The 18,550-nt window shown below is 27.6% G+C and overlaps 1 protein-coding gene across 1 annotated transcript; it reads right to left on the bottom strand.

Annotated features, from left to right (window-relative positions):
- Nucleotides 1–9,729: 9,729 nt before the first annotated feature.
- LOC113865642 (probable sarcosine oxidase) lies at nt 9,730–11,173 on the bottom strand. The gene has a single exon (XM_027500341.1). The coding sequence runs from the start codon at nt 11,109–11,111 to the stop codon at nt 9,936–9,938; it is 1,176 nt and encodes a 391-aa protein (XP_027356142.1). The 5' UTR covers nt 11,112–11,173; the 3' UTR covers nt 9,730–9,935.
- Between the last annotated feature and the right edge of the window lie 7,377 nt (nt 11,174–18,550).

The raw sequence follows: 18,550 nt of genomic DNA, 5'->3' as shown, positions 1-18,550 counted from the left end.
AATGGGAGTGAAGCCAAAGGGTTAGATATATTGGGGCCAAGGTGACCGGATGACCGGGTAAGACAACACATAGTTGCCTTTTAGTCAACGTCTTTTTTTTAATGCTTTTGCTTAATTAGACATTATAATACTCATAGCTATTCATTTTAATGTTAATCGTTATTTTGTATTTTCATTGAATAATAGATTCATCAGTTGATTTAGAAGAACCACCTTGCAGTAAAAACGTGGCACGCTCGTAAAAGACAAAAATGTTAGTTACAAGGATAATGAATTATTGTTTTCAATTTTAAAATGAACAAAATATATTATCAATATACAAATTTTCAAATTTCTATTTTAAAATTTAATGTATTAAATAATGTACAGATATTTGACCCATGGGTGATAAAGTATTCATACTAATCCTCCTGTTTATAATTTTTTTACAACTTATTCATCTCAAAACTTTCCTTTTTATTATAAATATGCTTTCAGCATTGACTTTTTATTTTTTATTTTTTTGTATTAATTCATGTACGTGTTTAGATTCTTGTTTAATTAGTTATATATTTATGTTTATTTCAATATTATTAATTGCGCATTAAATTTTTTTTTACATATTTTAAAACATACACTATGTCTAACCGTGAGTTTTTTCTTATAGAATATGAATACTTGCTTGCTTATATTATGTCTGTCCATAATAATATAAATTTCTGTTGTCAACGTTACTGTTTCATGTTATTAATCGAAATTCATTTAAAAACGGCAACTCATTATAGTTCTAATGGTAGCTTCAGTTCTTCGTTTTTGTTTTCTCTTTTCATTTTTAAAACAACGCGTTTTTCTTAGAGTTCTCACTTACCACGGTTGACAAGTCTGGTAAAACAATGGAACTTGTGGAAAATAGAAAGCCACCTCAAAGATCAGTTTCCCATTTGGTTTTTATTTGTCACGTATTAGCCTCTGTTTTAAGTGGGAGGATATATATTTTATTATTTTTTAGTGGTAAATTTTAATGATAATCATAAAATTTAGGACCATAATTTTGACAAAGTGTGACATATTCATTTTAGTTTTATAAAAGGGAACAAAAATTCATTCTGGTCGTTGAATTTGGTATCTGGGTTGTCATTTTTGGTGATTGAATATTTGAATATGTTTCCTTGTTCTCCTCTACCGGATTCAAAAAGACGTAGGAAGCTTGGACCTGGTAAATCAACACTGTGTTACTATTTTTTTTTTATTAGTTTATTGAATTAAGTTTTACCAGTTTCACACCATGACCTTATGAAATTTGAATGGGAAACTTATATTAATTATTAAATAAAATTTTAAAATTTAGCTTTAATTTGAATATTTAAAAAACTAAAAACGAGTAATTAAAATTATGAATACTAAAATCTTACATATGTCAAAGTATAGGGACAAAAAAGTTGAGTTAGCCTAAATAAAATAAAATAAAAATTGGTTTAATAACTAGGAAAACCCTAATAACTTAACAGTTGACTTTTGAGCAAAATCAAACAGTAATAACAACTTATACATTATTTAAATGTATATTAGGTTAAAGATTCTCCCCACTTGTCCTGTACTTAATTCGTATGATATATGTGTGTGACAGAAGTTCAATAGCACTTGTACACAAACCATCGTAATATTAATTACAATTCGGTTCATCAGAAAAAATAAAAGAAAATTGGGCATAAACCTCGTCACACTTTATTCCATCCATGCATCCACAGTCTTTTATGTGTTTTGCTTTTGTTTAAAAATAAAATAAAATTGTTAGATGGCAGGATAAGATTATCTGGCTGAAAGGTCGACCAAACTTTTGTTCTCATATTGAATAATAATCTCATAAAATAAAACATGGATTTCTTAGCTGATTATTTTCAAAACTGAATTAACGAGCTGCACAGAATCGAAAAGAAGAAGAAGAATTCATATATTCAATTTGTTTATTGAAACAATTTAACCATATAAAACAGTGATTTTCTTTGCTAAGAAACCTTGCTTAATAAATGACTATGACAAAATGAATAATTTTAATTAGAGTGCATGCTCGTAATTCAACCATACCAATTGAACCAATGTTTAATTACAAGTTCATATAGACACATACTCAGTTGGAGTACACTAGTTTGGCTAATGCCCCTTGATTGTTTTTTCTCACGTTTGTACATTTTGATTTGGAGTAACCTAATCTTAATCATAACATCAGTGAAGGAAATAAAGCACATGACCCAAAATATAAAGCTTATAATAAATTGTGCCCTCCTGAGTAAATATGTATTTAGCAAAAAAAAAAAAAGAAAAGAAAAGATACGTATGCATTAAATACACACATTTAAAGACATGTTGAATTATTAATTTAAAATTTTTGTTAATTTCAGCTTTTAAGATAAAAAATAAATAATTTATAATAATAAAATTTTATTAAAAAAATATTTATTATATTTTTATAATTTCAATACAATAATTATAATTATATATTTTTTTATAATTTTTATTTATTTATAGATACTTAAACTTGATCTTAAAAACTGAAGTTCACAAAATTCTTAATTTAATTTTATTATAAAATATTAACTACGATATTTTATAATAAAACAGTGTATGAGAATAAGAAAGAATCAAATAGTGAACTACCTAGGTAGTAGGAGAAGAATACTTGAATTTATAGGAAATTAATGTTATCAAGATAGGGTTTGACTTTTGGGCAGTGAACTATCTAGGTTGGAGAAAAAATCTTGCAGATCTCTCCAATAAGCTTTATGATCTGTATATTGTAGTGTACATTGTATTTTATTGGTGCCACTTATCTCAAATCTAAATTTATTAGTGGATTTGATTTATCTTTCTCCTAAAGTCCACGGCTACTAATTGATATCGAATCCGCCACGAGTCACTATGGGATTTGCAAAATAAAATAACCCAAACAAAGTAAGCTAAGCTTATCTTAAGGTTTATGTCATTCCCAAGTAAAATTCAATTTGATTAGATGCATGTTTACAAGAAAGACAAAATAATGGTAAAATAAGAACGGGTTATATTGTTTTCTAGTGTTAGAGTTTGATTACGATAAGTTGTATGATAAAAGTTGATCCATTTGAGGTGAAATTTTAACTCTAATTAAAATATAATTAAACTTTATTTTTACAACATTCAAATGGTTTATAAAAATAACAAAGAATCATTGAATTACTGGGATGATCTTGGTATGAATCTATGAGGTTTGTACGTTAGTTTCTGTGAGCTCTTTCTATTTCCATTACACCAAATAAACAAAGAGATAACGAATATGAGTGCATGGTTTGATAGCCTATTCGGTTAATTCACGACACTAACAACATTCTATAAGGATATGGGCGAGGATTTGATTCCTAGTTACATATAATCTTGCCAATAAAACAATTATCACATTGTCTCTTGTTTTTTATAGGACCCCTTGTCTTTTTAATGACATTAATTAACTATCCATCGAACGTCTTCAATATTAATTATTTAAAACCCCATCAGAATCTGAAGCACAAAGTCTAACTTAGTTGCTATTTATATCTATTTTACTAATCAATAGGGCATCCCATTGTATAAAAGTCGTTTGTCCACCGTCAACATAAAAGTATATGTTATGATATTTGAGATTATTCTAAGAGCTTGACCTAAATTATTCTTAAATAACGAGCTACGAACACGGTCTGTTGTGCACTAAGGGACCTTATGCAATTTGCAAGTTACAACTCCATAATAAAGATTCCCACATTCATTGTTTTAAATACATTTAAAAATCAAATTGGTGGACTCTTGTGTGAATACAGCTTTTAAGTTAAACAAATGGCAGTAGGTTAATAGTGATTAATTATTTGTTTATGATTGCTAATGACTCGAATCGCCTCCCAAGGGACTTGTGTAAATCAGATGTCAATTTTGCCATTAAAACTAATAAATTATATTGTTTAGATGTGTTTAGGCTTTTCAACAATTTTAGTTATATATTCGCGATGTCGTTTTGGAGTCATATAATAAAAGTTTGTCTTTGTGATCTGCATGAATTTAAAAAACTACAATAGAGAATTCTACCTGTGGGCGCTCATCGTCAATCTTAACAAATGATAATACATCCAAAAACTCAATTTGATCAATCAAAACCTTGTACACATAGTTTAATCACATTATATTATGACACAGTTCATTATGATTTCTATATAAATGTATATAAATAGTCTTTAATCAATGGAATTTCGTTGGAGTGACAAGCAGCCCAGTATTATTTAAGCAAAATTTCAGATTCAAATTTTTGAGTATGCAAAAAATTTCCGACACGGTCTGATCTAAACCAGATCGGAAACTAAATAAAACAGAATATTTTTATTTTTATTTTTTAGAATATATTGATTTATTGGTTTAAAGAACTGGACTGTTGGGCCTTTACTGTCGTAACTTGTACACATAGGACGTAAGATTAAAACTTGGGCTAAGAAGTTTTAACTAAGACCCTATAGCGTTATCTATTTTGCGAAACAATACATCAATACAATTCGGGCTTCAATAGAGACCCATACCACATTTGGTAGCCCATATAAAGCTGATAATTCTTTTAATTGGGCTGATGGGTCGACTAAAAGACAGAAGATTGCTATTTCCCTTTTGTATTACCCTGAGAAATATTTTCAATCTATTAAAATATTCAATGAATTTATTAATATTTTATATTTTACATTTTTTTTGTTTTTCTATATTTTAGAAATAAAAGTTTGTTATTTAACTTTTTTTATTATTTTATATAAATTTTTAAATTTTGCGAAAATACATTCATATTTATGATTATATTTTTTTAATTAATTTATATTAACTTTCAAAATTTTAATCAATGCCTGGATTAATATTTATAAAATTCATAATATGCAATCTATTATTGACAGTACTTTGAGTCAAAATTCTCAACAACCATTATCTTAAGTTTGTGAAAAAACATACTTTTTCTACTTCAAATTGTAAAGTTAATTATTTTCATCTATTTTTCTCAAATACTTTTTCTTTCACGATATTTTTCTCAACTAAAACTCATATAATTTTTGAATTTGAAGTTTACTTTTAACAATTTTATCTCTTAAATTTATATTTATAATATATATTAATTGTTAATACTTAATCAAATTTTGTTGACACTATATGATAAAAATGTTATTTTAAATAAATTATATTTTAATTTATTAAAATTATTTTGATATGTTTTATTTGTGATTATTGAGTTAAGTTAAGTTAAAATAATTTTAAATTTTATAATTTAAAATAAATTCATTATATATGTATAATTTGTTCTTTTTTAAAATTTTCAACTGATTCAACAAATATTCTAATTTATTATTGTATATTCTTTTAAAAAATTTGTCACTAAATTAATCTTTTTGCTATCACTGATTTTTATAAGTGCTAATTTCAAATTGTATGTGATGCTGAATTTCATTTTGTGTATGCATTAAAACAAAGGCTGGTGGAGTTTATCCTAATGTACGGTATAAGTGTTACCGATGAGTGGCAAAAACCATGATTGGACGAGCAACTTTGAGGTGATGAAGGGTTTGGGGAAAATGAGTGACAGTGATGGAGATTGACACAGGACTTCGTTGGAGAACACATTCGTTTCTCCTAATGGCATCAGTGAATCATAGCGATAGCTAACAGAAGCAAAGTTTATTATAATTTTGGACTTCTAATAAAAAGCTAAACCAAGGTACGTACCAAACATGTGAATTGCGTTTATACATACCATATAATTTCTTGTTGATTTTCTATCAAAGCTATCAGGTTTGTTTTGTGAAATGGGATGAGATCATTGAAGGTGAAGGGTATGGTGGAAATGAGTGATAGTGATGGAGATTGAAAAATGTTGGAGAACATGGTTCCACCGAATGGCAATGTGGGATATAAAATGGAGAGGAATCAATGCAAAAGAAGATATAGGGTGGTGAGAAAACACTTTTTTTCTTTTAATCACTCTGTCTAGGAAACCTATGTAAATATAACATTAATAGAAATTATTCACAAATTTTGAAGTATATCCTTTTTCTTATTTATCTTTTGCTTACGAAAACAAATTATGATATTAAAAAATGTTTAACGAATACAAGGATATGAGAGGGGAATATGAATTGCATTATCGAAGGACTTGTCAGCTAGGGTTAGGCCCATAAGTACATTTAATCCATCATCGTAGACAATGCCATAAAGAGTAGGTCATATATGTACTAGAGTTTAGAAACGTGTTTTAATGTGTAACTTTCTAGATTCAACATTTATAAACATCGATTCTCGTACGTAAAAGAAAGAAAAAATTTTCACGCTATGATTGTCTCTCATTATTATGATCACCAAAATTTTCACTCTTACTTGAATTAGATGAGTGAGTGTTCATAATCATAAGCCAGTAACAATCATGTACTATCTCCCTAACTAATTGTTATGAGCTTTATGTTAGATAAATAGATCACATTTAGAAAAAGTGTTCTCGATATTCAGCATTACTTTTGTAATGTACACTGGATAGAGTTTCAATTTTGTCATCCTTTCATGAAGAGACTTAAATGTATTATAAATGCTAGTTTTCTTAATTAATAAATTTTATGTAAACTAACTATAAATGTTATAAAATTAATTTTAAAAAAATAATTTAAAATTTAATACGTATAATTAAATTTAAAATAAATTTTAATTAATTTTAACTCAATCTAATTCATCCAAGTGACTGATTATGATAAAAACAAAAATACTTTTTTATTAAATTAATAAAAAATTGTGTCGTTTTCTTGCAATTCACGAGGACCCAAATTGTGTACTACATGTGAGTCGGCTGGCTCCGTGTGTTTCTCAACTCATGATAGTTTGTGGCTCCTCTTAGCTGTCTGAGTTTTTCAACTCATGATAGTTTGTGATTCCTTTTATTTGTTCCACTTTAATGATTAGGATCCGGTTATTTTTAAATAAAATTTATGATTCATATTAATACAGTGAAAATAGATTTTTTCTGTATAAATTTAAATTTACACTCAATTTAAATTTTTTATTTAATTTATATTTAATAATCAGTAAAATAATAAATTATTAAATATAAATTAATATAAGAACTTTTAAATTTATACTATTATAAAAATTATTATTTATTACTTTGTTTAATTGGAATATCTAATTTTTATTTTATTTAGTAATGGTATATCTATTCTTTAAATATAATCAAGGACTTGACGTTATCTTTGTATTCACGTTTTTACAATGATTTATCCTGTCTTGGGCGCTTTGAATAATTTACAATAAATAATTATATTTTAACACCCTTGATTGTTTGAGTGGAAGGTTAGTAAAATATAAATAAAAATGTAAAGAGAATAACGATGTAAGAAAAAATAAAATAAAATAAATATAAAGATATAAAAATAATTCTGGAATGTTTTTTTTTTCTTTTGTAGTTTGGGATGAAAAGCGCTAATTGGGTTGGTGCTATGATGATGATCCTATGTATGACACATGATTTTTTTTTTTACATTTGACTTTTAAAATATGTTAAATAATTTCTATCATTATTTAATAATAATAAACACACATATGAATAATTTAAATACGCGGACATTATAAATAATCTTTACACTGTTGCGTGATTATCAATTATCGCATAAACAGAAATTATTTTTTATAATAATTAATATAAAAATCATATTTATGATATATTTTAATTATTTAATAATGATAAATTTATATAATATACTAAAATTAAACTCTAGTGACAATTTTAACATAATATGATATTATCAATAAACGATGGTGTGCACTATTTTTTATGAAATTAGCTGTGAGAAAGAGAACAGAGGAGCAGCAACAAAAGAGGGGGAAAAGAAGATAGTCCGCTACTACAATAGCGGGAAACGAGGAGTGGGAGCTAAACAAAACCTATTTTCTGGTGCGTTACCACGAGTGGGACCTACTTAATAAATGTAAAATTTTGAGATATAAATAAGTAATTGGTCCCAATAAATATTTTTTAAAAATTATTTTGTAATTTTTGTAATAACTATTACTGTATAATTAAAATAAAATTAGTATTCTACTTAGCAAATACAATTTGAAACACCGTTTAGTCATACAGCTTTTAGATAACAATAAAGAACATTTTTTAAAAAGTTTTACAAGACTAAATCTATAAATATTTATAAAGATTAATTTAAAAAAATATGTTTTTAAAAATTATGTATTTATTTAAGTCAAACTTTTTATTATATACCAAACAATATATATATATATATATATGTTGCATTAAATAAATTTTTCAATAAATTAAATGTTTATAATTTATTGTTTTATATTCAAACTGTTAAACCAATAAATATATTTCAAATCATAAAAAATTAAAATATAGAATAAAAAATAATTATCAGTCAGTTATAAATAATTTTATAAAAATGTTTTGTAAGATTATTTTATTTAAATAATTTTATAGTAGTAGTGTAATAATTATATTTATTTGTAATAAATAATTAAGTTACATAAAATTATTTCTAATTAGAGTTACATTATTTAATAACTCTTAAAAATATTAATTTTTGTCAATTCAATTGTTGAATAAGATTATGTTTGTATTCATCATCTATATTAATTTTTAAAAAATCAAATATTTATTTATATATAATTTTATAATCAATGTTTATTTATTTGAAAAATTATATATGAGATATTAAAATAAATTTGTTCAATTAATTAGTTTTTATATCATAAGAGTATTTTATTTCAAAGGTAAAACAGTCATGAAGCTAATCTCTTTTATTTTTAGCAACATGTATATTTTAGAATTAAAATTAATTAAAAATAATGTGTACACTGCACTCTCTCTTATTTATTTTATTTTATTTTTTACTCACATGTTTGTTAGTTTTGTTTTAAACTTTGAATTAAAGTTATTATTTAATTTTTTATTATTTTATATAAATTTTTCTAATTTAAATATTTATTTTTATATTTATAATTACTTTTTTAATTTAAAATTTACTTAAAAAATTTTATCTCATAAAATTTATTATTATTAATATTTAATTATTTTAAATGATATGGTAAAAATATTATTTCTAAAGTGTTTAATTTTATTAATATTTATCATTTTGGTATATAATATTTATAGTTATTGAGTTAAGCTAAAATATTTTTAAGTTATTGTTTAAAACAATTTTATTGTTCATAAAATTATTTTTAAAATATAAAATGTTATGTGCATAACAAGGTTATTAAAATAGTTGTTAATTGTTTTCTACTTTATGCTTTTTTAAACTTGATTATTTTGAAAAAGGATTGATTTAACAATTTAATTTATGAAATTTAATATTAATAAAGAATTATTAAACGTAAACTCTTGTCATAATTACTCATGAAGTAATTTAATTCTTACTTATATATATATCGTAATTAAATAATATATATTTCATTTGAAGAAAAGAAAAGGAAAGAGTATATAAAATAAAAGTCAAAACCACAATTTTAAATAAAAGATAAAAACTTGTTTTTTTTTTAGCTCCATAATATAATCTGTTGTGCCTTGCCAATAACCAGACGCATCCTACCTGGAGCAAGATTTTGAAGTGATAGTTCCTGCCTCAGAACTTGGAACATATTCAGAGGATCTAGAAAAACATAAATATATACACTTTTGTATTTGATTAAGGTTATTTAATCTGGTTAGCCGAACGACAGTATATTTGAAAGTTGCTATTATTTTTCATTTATAATTACTGCATTAGTAACATTATTACAATCTTCATGAAGCACATGAATTATGAACACCCAAACCCAATGAGAATACTACCTAAAAGTTTAATCTGACGTAGAACTGCTTTTGGGAACATGCCAAAAGGCTACATCATGACACCGGAAAACAGAAACAAACACATGGTGACAGCCAAGGAAATAGACAGCTATATCTTAGATGTTATCTGAAACCTTCGAATCCTGAATGGTTTGATATCAACCCCTTTTGTTTCTCCATCCACCGCAATCTCCGTCAAAATCCTCCCAATGACAGGAGCCATCTTGAACCCATGACCCGAAAACCCACCTCCAATAACCACATCATTCTGAAACTCTCCACCCAAAAAATCAATGACAAAATCTTCATCGGGTGTCATTGAATACATGCAAGACTGTTTCACCACTGGCGCACTTGAATCAACCATCCCACTGAACCTCTTTTGAATCCACTCTTTCAACTCATTCATCATAATCCCTGGGCCCCACGGCCTCTTATCCGGGTCACACGGGTCTCCCCCATGCACAGCAACCTTAATCAACCCCGGAAACTCCAACGTTGGTGTTCCATACACGAAAGCCTTCCCAGGACTCGCGAACGTTGGAAAACCGCTCCCAATCGCGAATTTCCCTTCATGCCCCTCCTTTATCCTCCAATAATACACGTGAGTCTCCAGGGGCTTTATCGGCAGTTCAACCCCGCTAACCGTTTTAACTAACTTGCTCACCCACCCGCCCGCAGTCACCACGCACTTCTTACCGCTGAACTTTTCACCGCTCCCCGTGAAAACCACCACACCCCCTTCCTTTTTCTTTATGTCAGTTACCTCTGCGTTGTCCCTCAACACGGCACCGTATTTGTACGCTAGCGCTTGAAACATGGCCACGGCTTTTGTGGGCTTTATGACGCCACCATGCTCGTTCGCCAGGCCCACCCAATCCTCGGGTATGTCGATGCTGCCCGAGAATTTCTCCGCAACCTGGTCGCGGTTAAGGAGTTGAAAGGGGATGCGGTGTTTCTGGCAGTAGTGGACGAGAGAACGCAACTCGGGGAGGTCGCCTTGGCCCATGTCCAGGTGATGGGCCTCAAAGTAGACCTGGTAACCCACTTGGGCTTGAGCTTCTTTCCAGAGTTTGTAAGACTCGTTGACTAAAGGGTAATAATGATGTTGGGGATAAGTGAGACGAATGGTGCGAGATTCACCATGGGAGGAACCACGGTGGTGGAGAAAGTCGAATTGTTCCAGAAGAAGGGTCCTTAGGCCGCGTTTGGCTGCTTGGTAGGCTGTGGCGCTTCCCATGACGCCAGCTCCTACAATTATCACGTCGAACTGGGAATCCTCCATTTTTGTCAGTCTGGCACAGACACTGTCTCTCTCAGTTTAAAAGTTTGTGCAGTGTGTTTTGAGGCGATGTCGATGTTTAACGTACTGTCCAAATATATAGAGGGAGAATCTCACCAGTGATTTCACCTTCGTCCTTATCTTTTTTTTCACACTCGTTTCTCTGTCACTCTAATGTATCGTGTTTCGTTTCGTGACGGACAAATACAGAGTGTTTGGTAGCGAGAGCAATTGGAAAAGGAGAAATCGTGATTTACGATGCGTACGATTTTATAATTTTTTAATATTTTTCTTTTATGTGTTATTAATTATATTCCCATTCTCAACGCGTATTTAAAGATACATAATAAAAAAAATTATGTTATATAAATTTAACAGTTAATATTATTAATGATCGAATCAGTGATATACTTTAGTTTTTATTATTGATCTTTAAATATGTGTTAAAAAAATCTTAGTTTATTATATTATTAATGGTAATCATTAATTACTATATTATGATAAGTATGTATTTAGTAAAAATATTAAATTACTTATTTAGTACTTAAAATATTACTTGATATTGATCTAATTATAAAAAAGTTAAGAAATATATAGGATGAAATAAATTATTAAAATAAATATAAAATATAAAATATATCATCTAACACTTTTAGTAAATGACCTTTAATGGTATTTATATTTTTATAGCAGTGAAAAAATTAAGAAAAAACTACAAACAAATATTTAAATAACTTCTAAAATTTAACTGAGGCAAACAATAATTTTATTAGATCAAATATTGATTTACGGAAGCGTCATATTTTATAAGTCAATCAGTAACAAAATATCCTCAAGAAGAGGTATTCTAAATAGCGTTATATTATTAAATTGTTGTATTAATTTTTTAATTTATATTGAGTATGAGTTATTAAAATAATTTAAAACTTAGTTAAATAAAGAGATATTAAATTTTTTATTTAGTATTGTCAATTTATTCAATATTGACATAATTAGTGAAAAATGTAAGATTCTCAATTTTGTTTTGATCTAATTTATAATTTTTTTATTTTTATCTATCTACTTATAAAATGATTTAAAATATTTTTTATGAAAAATTTGTTAAATTTGTTAAAAATGACTGCTCATCTCTTCTTACCTTTTATGAATTCCAATAAAAATACAGTATATTTTAATTACATTTTTTTATGTTTCCTTTTCTTTCATTTTTTTTCCTTCTTACCCCTAATTCATGCTTTCAGTACTTATTTGTTTCTTTTATTCCTTTTAAGCTCTAACAAAAGACTAAGAGTGACTTCGAGCTTCTGTCTTTAAAAAAAAAAATTATTTCTAAAAGTATAAATAAAATAAAATTTATTTATTAACATAAATTTATTTTTATTTTCTTTTTAAACATAATTATTTTTTAATATTATTTTAAAAATAATTTAAAAAAATTTAAAAATGAAAATGTTTTTATAATTTTTATAACAAGAAAAAAAATACTAAAGTTGGAGGTGAAAATGAGAGAAATGGAAAAAAAAAAAAAACACGATGTAGAATGAGAAGAATGGCAATTAACAATTTGTGGCAAATAAGTAAATAACAAAGAGTAGTTGTCATCAATATGAATACTTACATGCAAATTTTTTTTCCTTTCTTTGGTGTCTTTTTTTTTTTTTGGCTATAAATATACATTATTAATTACCAATAAAAAAGCTTCAAATCATTTTATTTCTATTTTTAATTTTAAGCAGTAGTGTTCAAGAGAGAAAAAAAAAAGATAGAGTGTAACTAAAACAAAATTAAAGATTAAAATACCACTTTGTTAGTTTAACAAAAAATATTATAAAATTAAGTACAAATTGTTGACAAATTTTGATTTTTTTATAATTTGTGATTTATTTAAAAAATGTCATTAATACTTTTGAAAATTTTATAACCTTTTGTTATTCCATCAATATTTACACTAACAATTTCTATAAGTGATTTTTGAATTTTATATTTTTGTAATATTTTTTAAAATGCAGTATTTTCCTATATATTGTTTTTAAATCTCATATGTATAAAATAATATTCATAAGCAGTCTGACATATATGTTTTTCTTTGCGTCGGATTCCAATATTCCATCGTCATTTGTGTTGGTTTTCATTTTTTCCTTCTTGTCTCATGTTAGATTTATATTCTCCCACTAATTGTTGATTTCAAAGTTAAAAGGTCTTGCCTTTATTTTTACCGTCACAAAACAAATTGCATTGCTCCGCCATATCTGAATCTTTGGTAGATAAACGAAAGAACTGAGTTTTGCAACTGAGCCACGAGGACAGTGGGATCATGATTATGACTTTAGACAAAGATGTCCAACTTGATTGACACATAAAAAGTGCAAATAAATTAATATATATAATTAACCATCATGTATGCATAAGCCTACGTATATTACATTTAAAAGTAAAATAATTATTGGAGATTATTTTATGGACTGTAATATCAACTTTAAAGATTCAACTTAAAAAGTTGAGAGGAACGGTGCAAAAGCCAAAAGAAGGGACGGACCACAATATCTATTACCAATCGACAGCGTACATACCACAACCAGACCTTGCTTTGTCACTTTCATGCCCCATCATAACCTATGCAATATGATTTTGTGGGTTAGGTACAGAACCCGCTTCGACTTCCCACATTACCTATTGATTCAATGCATGCTTGCAAAATCTTGAAAATTATGTAAATGTACACTTACCTGTGTTAAAATATATCCATAAAATATATATAATTTAAATTCTAAACTACATAAAATTTAAATTTCAAAGTACATGTCCATAAAATATTTAAATCACCATGCAGCATAGGTGACTATAAGCCACGTTTATTACGTTTGGATCTAATAAGGTGACTTCCTCTTGCACAACGATGATATACAATTTGTCATAAAGGTTTGCATTATACATGTTCCTCCCCGTGCTAACTTTGGTCATGCATGTACGAGTCATCTGCTTCTTGCTGTTGGACATTCGTCTGATGGTCCTCCTCTTCCTTGTCCTCCTTTGGTGAACCATTTAAGGAGGGAGTTTGGATATGTGTTGGTGATGGTCGATATAAATTATCTGGTGGTGGCATAAATCTGGTTGTACCAGTTGAATTTAGCCAAGCCATAACCTTAGCATCTGACATGAAAGATGTACTGAAAGATATATATTAAGCAATATCACTTTGGGCTAGACTTGTGACAAAATGTTGCATAGGACTTGGAGTAAGAAAAGAGTTTGACATGAACCAATGACTAGGGCCTGCCATAAATTGTTGGCTGGGGGTTATGCATAGTTGGTTAGGGTCCAGCATGAACTGGTGCTGAGAAGGGCCAGCCATGTACTGCTGTTGGCTAGGTCCTAATATGAAGTGTTGATTGGAGTATACGAGTGTTGGTTGTACAATTAGATTTGCATTAGGTTATACATCGTGTGTTGGGAGGTCGGCTAGTATATGTCCCTCATCATAGTATTGGCGTTTACTAGCACATGTATTTGCACGCAAACAACGTATAAAAGAGCGTCTATTTGGAACGTTAGGTGCTAGGGGGCATGTAGTGGTACACCATCAGGTAAGTCCCTAAGTTCTGCATCCTTAGGGCTCCATCCAACGACAAAAATCTATTAGCGACTGACAAGTACCACTGAAAATACTCGATAGAGAGACCATCATCATTAGCTAGAGGATATTGAATTCGTCGCTCCCTACATGCCTCCCATGTAGTATCCCATGTCACATGATAATTAAGCCACCATATATCTAGATCACCCTTCTATCCTTAGTGTGCAATCGATCAATATTTATTCTGTTGATTGGTATGTTTTGTACTCCACCAAATTGTCGAACTACACAATTAACAGGGTGTCAATCAATCACAGTAAACTGTATAAGAGCAGTCACATATGCCCAAACATCAATCTCATCATACACAAAAGGAGGTGTAATGTTCCTGACCTCATTGTTGTTGTAAGGCGTCCACCTAAATTGAAATAATCAATAACAAATATTAGACTAATAAATAAAATCATTCAAAACAAAAGTTAATAACATACACCTTATTTGAATTTACCCAAGTAATGCCAATTATCTGTGTTTGATCTCGTCAATAACCTATAACTTTTTCACTTGAAATGAGCATGAATATTTTTTACTTGCAAATTTAACATATATAAATAACAAAAAAAAATATTGATAAATATATATACCTCAATGCTAGTAGAAAAGTGAGAAGATAATGATGTTTAGAGGCTAACTGAGGTATTCTATATCATGCCCAAGATTATAGAAGAGGCATACAACCTGCAATTTCAGTGGCATTGTATTTCACTACACGATAAAACTCACGATAAAGGGATGCTAGAATAGCAGAACTCCAATTATAGTTTGAAATCTCAGTAAAATCAGTTAAAAAAGGTAGCCATTTCATATGAACCCTAATTCTTGATTTATTTGGAAACAATACTCAATCCAATAAAACCATTATGTACGCTCTAGTTTAATAGATAATAGTTTGTCCATCAGCATTATGAGGTAATGCTCTAAATATATATGTGAATCATTGTAGATTTATGAAAAATTCTCTTATGTTTCTCTCATCAGTAACTATTGCAAGTAAATCTTCACACAATGCTGATATATTTCGATCATAGAATTTTTTTCACGCTCCAATACAACCACTCACAAGGACCCCATCCACGTATAAGCCTAGCCGAAATACAACATTATCCAAAGTTATCGTACATTCTCCGTATGGAAGATGAAATATGTGTGACTCAGGTCTCCAACATTCTACAGGTATACTTATGAGTGTCCTATCATAATCAAATACTGAGACCATCTATGTAACATGCCAAAAATTAATTTTCCTAAGAAATGGTTCCATTCTTTAATTTGGAGCGACCATCATATTATAATGCTTACTTTTTAAAATTTGAGATTCATGTACAATAATAAAATAATATATACAAAATTATTATAATTTATAAGTTACTACAATACAAAACTAATTTATCATAATAATTAAAAATGTACAATAGAATTTTAATTTACATTCCTTAATATAATAATTAACATTTACATATCTTTCCAAATATATAATTACACAATTAACAATACATTAAATTAAATAAAAAAATTAATTATAATTTAAATAAATATATTTAAAATTTAATTTACTTGTGTGTTAAGTTTGCTTGCAATATGATCAATAAAATTAAGCCAATATAGATCGTTATTCATCTTCTTCTGCTGTATTTGCTTTTATACGATCTTACTCTCTCTAGTCTCTGTTCTCTATGGTGTTAAGAGGCTAGATAATATATAAAGTAGTTGATTATACTCATTTCCAGAATTACATTGAAGTCAATTTTAATCGAATTTCATTTACCATGCAAATAATCGACTTCTTTGAACTGAAAAATAAACAAATGAAAGTCGACTTTAATCAATTTCTTTGGAACACGAAAGTTGACTGTAATCGACTTCTTTATAGCAGGAAAGTCGACTTTAATTGACTTCTTTGGAGCAGGAATGACGAAAATGGGAGTCGGCTTCAATCGATTTTTGCAATGGAGTTTTGTTGGAAAACTTGTTTTCAATCGACTTTACTATATCAGATTTAGGACATTTGTGTAAAATTTTTTTTTTTGAAGAACATGTGTAATTTTATATTCAAAATTTTTTATTTATGTAAAAAAGCCTTAATTTGATTCCTTGATAATTTTTTGAGTTAGTCACCTCCTTTTTGTGTTGCTCTTGGGTTGGTTCTACTTAATAATTTTAGTTTGTATCTACTAAAAACATCCTTTTAATTGAAATCTTAAAGCCAAATTGTTAGATTTTGGCCGAGCAACGAACACCTGCAATTTAGTTTTGTATTAGTGATTGTTTAGGGGCAAGATTATGCATATCAGTAGTATTAGCTGTTCATTTTCATCGGAAGATAAAACAAATAGTTATGTACTGATTGGTGTAAACTAAAAGGAGATCATTTAATCATATAGAACTTAAAATAGAAGCATTTAATCACACTTAAGGTCTTAAAAGTTATGATTTTCAATACATGAAATGGAGGAATAAAACATTACCTTCAAGGAACTTTATTGAAATTAATAAGTTGGTAGATATCCGTTGTTGCTTGGTAGATATTATAGGTTTCGTTTCAATTTTACAATTGATTTGTATACACTAACCACCTTGGCATCATTTGTCAAATATTGCTATTAAGGAGCATAATTAAACACGCACCTATGTGAATCATATGTAGATGATGAAATGAAGGTCAGTCTTCTAAGAAGAGAAAGCCAACTAGAACACTATATTAGTAAATTGTTATTACAATGAAAATGAAAATATTAGTATAATCATAATTTTATACATATCTCATGAGAAGAAAGTGGTCGTGTAAGTTTTTCATTTAAGCCATTATTTCCAATGCAAAGAAAAGAAAAGCCAATAGCTAAGAAGAGGAAGGAAAGTGATTAAGACACCATTGACAATTTGATCACATGAATTTTCAAACGTAAAATTCTATATTCTATTCTATATATGGTTTAACCAACTTTTAAAATAATGTTACTTCCAAATCCATAAATGTGTTTGGATATGAATAAAACAAAAGTGCGATCAATTTAATACGTATTAGAGATACATTGTTCATTTTATAGATAGATAGACATGATTTGCAAGTTTTTCAATAATGGCATTGTCATCATAAAAAAAAAGAGAGGCTTTTATCTCAAGATTATAAAACCCTGATTAATATTAAGATGGGAAACATAAAAGATAAGATAGGACAGTGAGTTCTATAAAATTCAAAACTTATTAAACAATTTTATTTAACAAAAAAACAAACATTAAACTTTTGTAGAGTTATTTTCTTTTAACAAGACTCTGTCTTGTTGTTCCTCATCTTGTTATAAAGTTTCTTCAGTTTTAGCACAACGTCATTAAGACATGTCGAATTAAGGTATTATTATTTTTAATTTATAACAATAAAAATAATACCTGCAATAATAATAATTCTTATATATTATAAATAAATTTATTTTATTTTAAAAATAAAAAATTTACTAGAGTTATTTTCTTTTCTAGTTAGTCATGTATATTTTTCAAAATTAAAAATTATGGTTTGTTAACTATTATTTTTCTATTTTTTTAATTAATTTCATTTAAAATTGAACAATAAAAATTATTTAACTTTTTCTATTACTTTATATACATTTTAATTTGTAAAATAGTTATCTTTACATTTATAATTTTTTTTATATTTTGTAATTATATGATTAAATTAAAATAAATTTCTATAAAAATTTATTATGAAAAATAAATTTATTATATATATAATTATTTTAATTTATTTAAAAATAATAATATAATTATATATTTATTTATTTATTTTAAAATGAAATACGAATACACCGACCGTCTA

The sequence above is a fragment of the Abrus precatorius genome, unplaced genomic scaffold (genome assembly GCF_003935025.1).
Source record: "Abrus precatorius isolate BTA unplaced genomic scaffold, Abrus_2018 Scaffold4, whole genome shotgun sequence".
NCBI lineage: Eukaryota > Viridiplantae > Streptophyta > Magnoliopsida > Fabales > Fabaceae > Abrus > Abrus precatorius.
The sequence above is the reverse complement of the archived record's forward strand: the minus strand, read 5'-3'. Positions and strand labels throughout refer to the sequence as shown.

What these genes read in the sequence shown, in the direction of transcription:
- LOC113865642 (XM_027500341.1), bottom strand. Translation starts at nt 11,111, where the DNA reads ATGGAGGATTCCCAGTTCGACGTGATAATTGTAGGAGCTGGCGTCATG.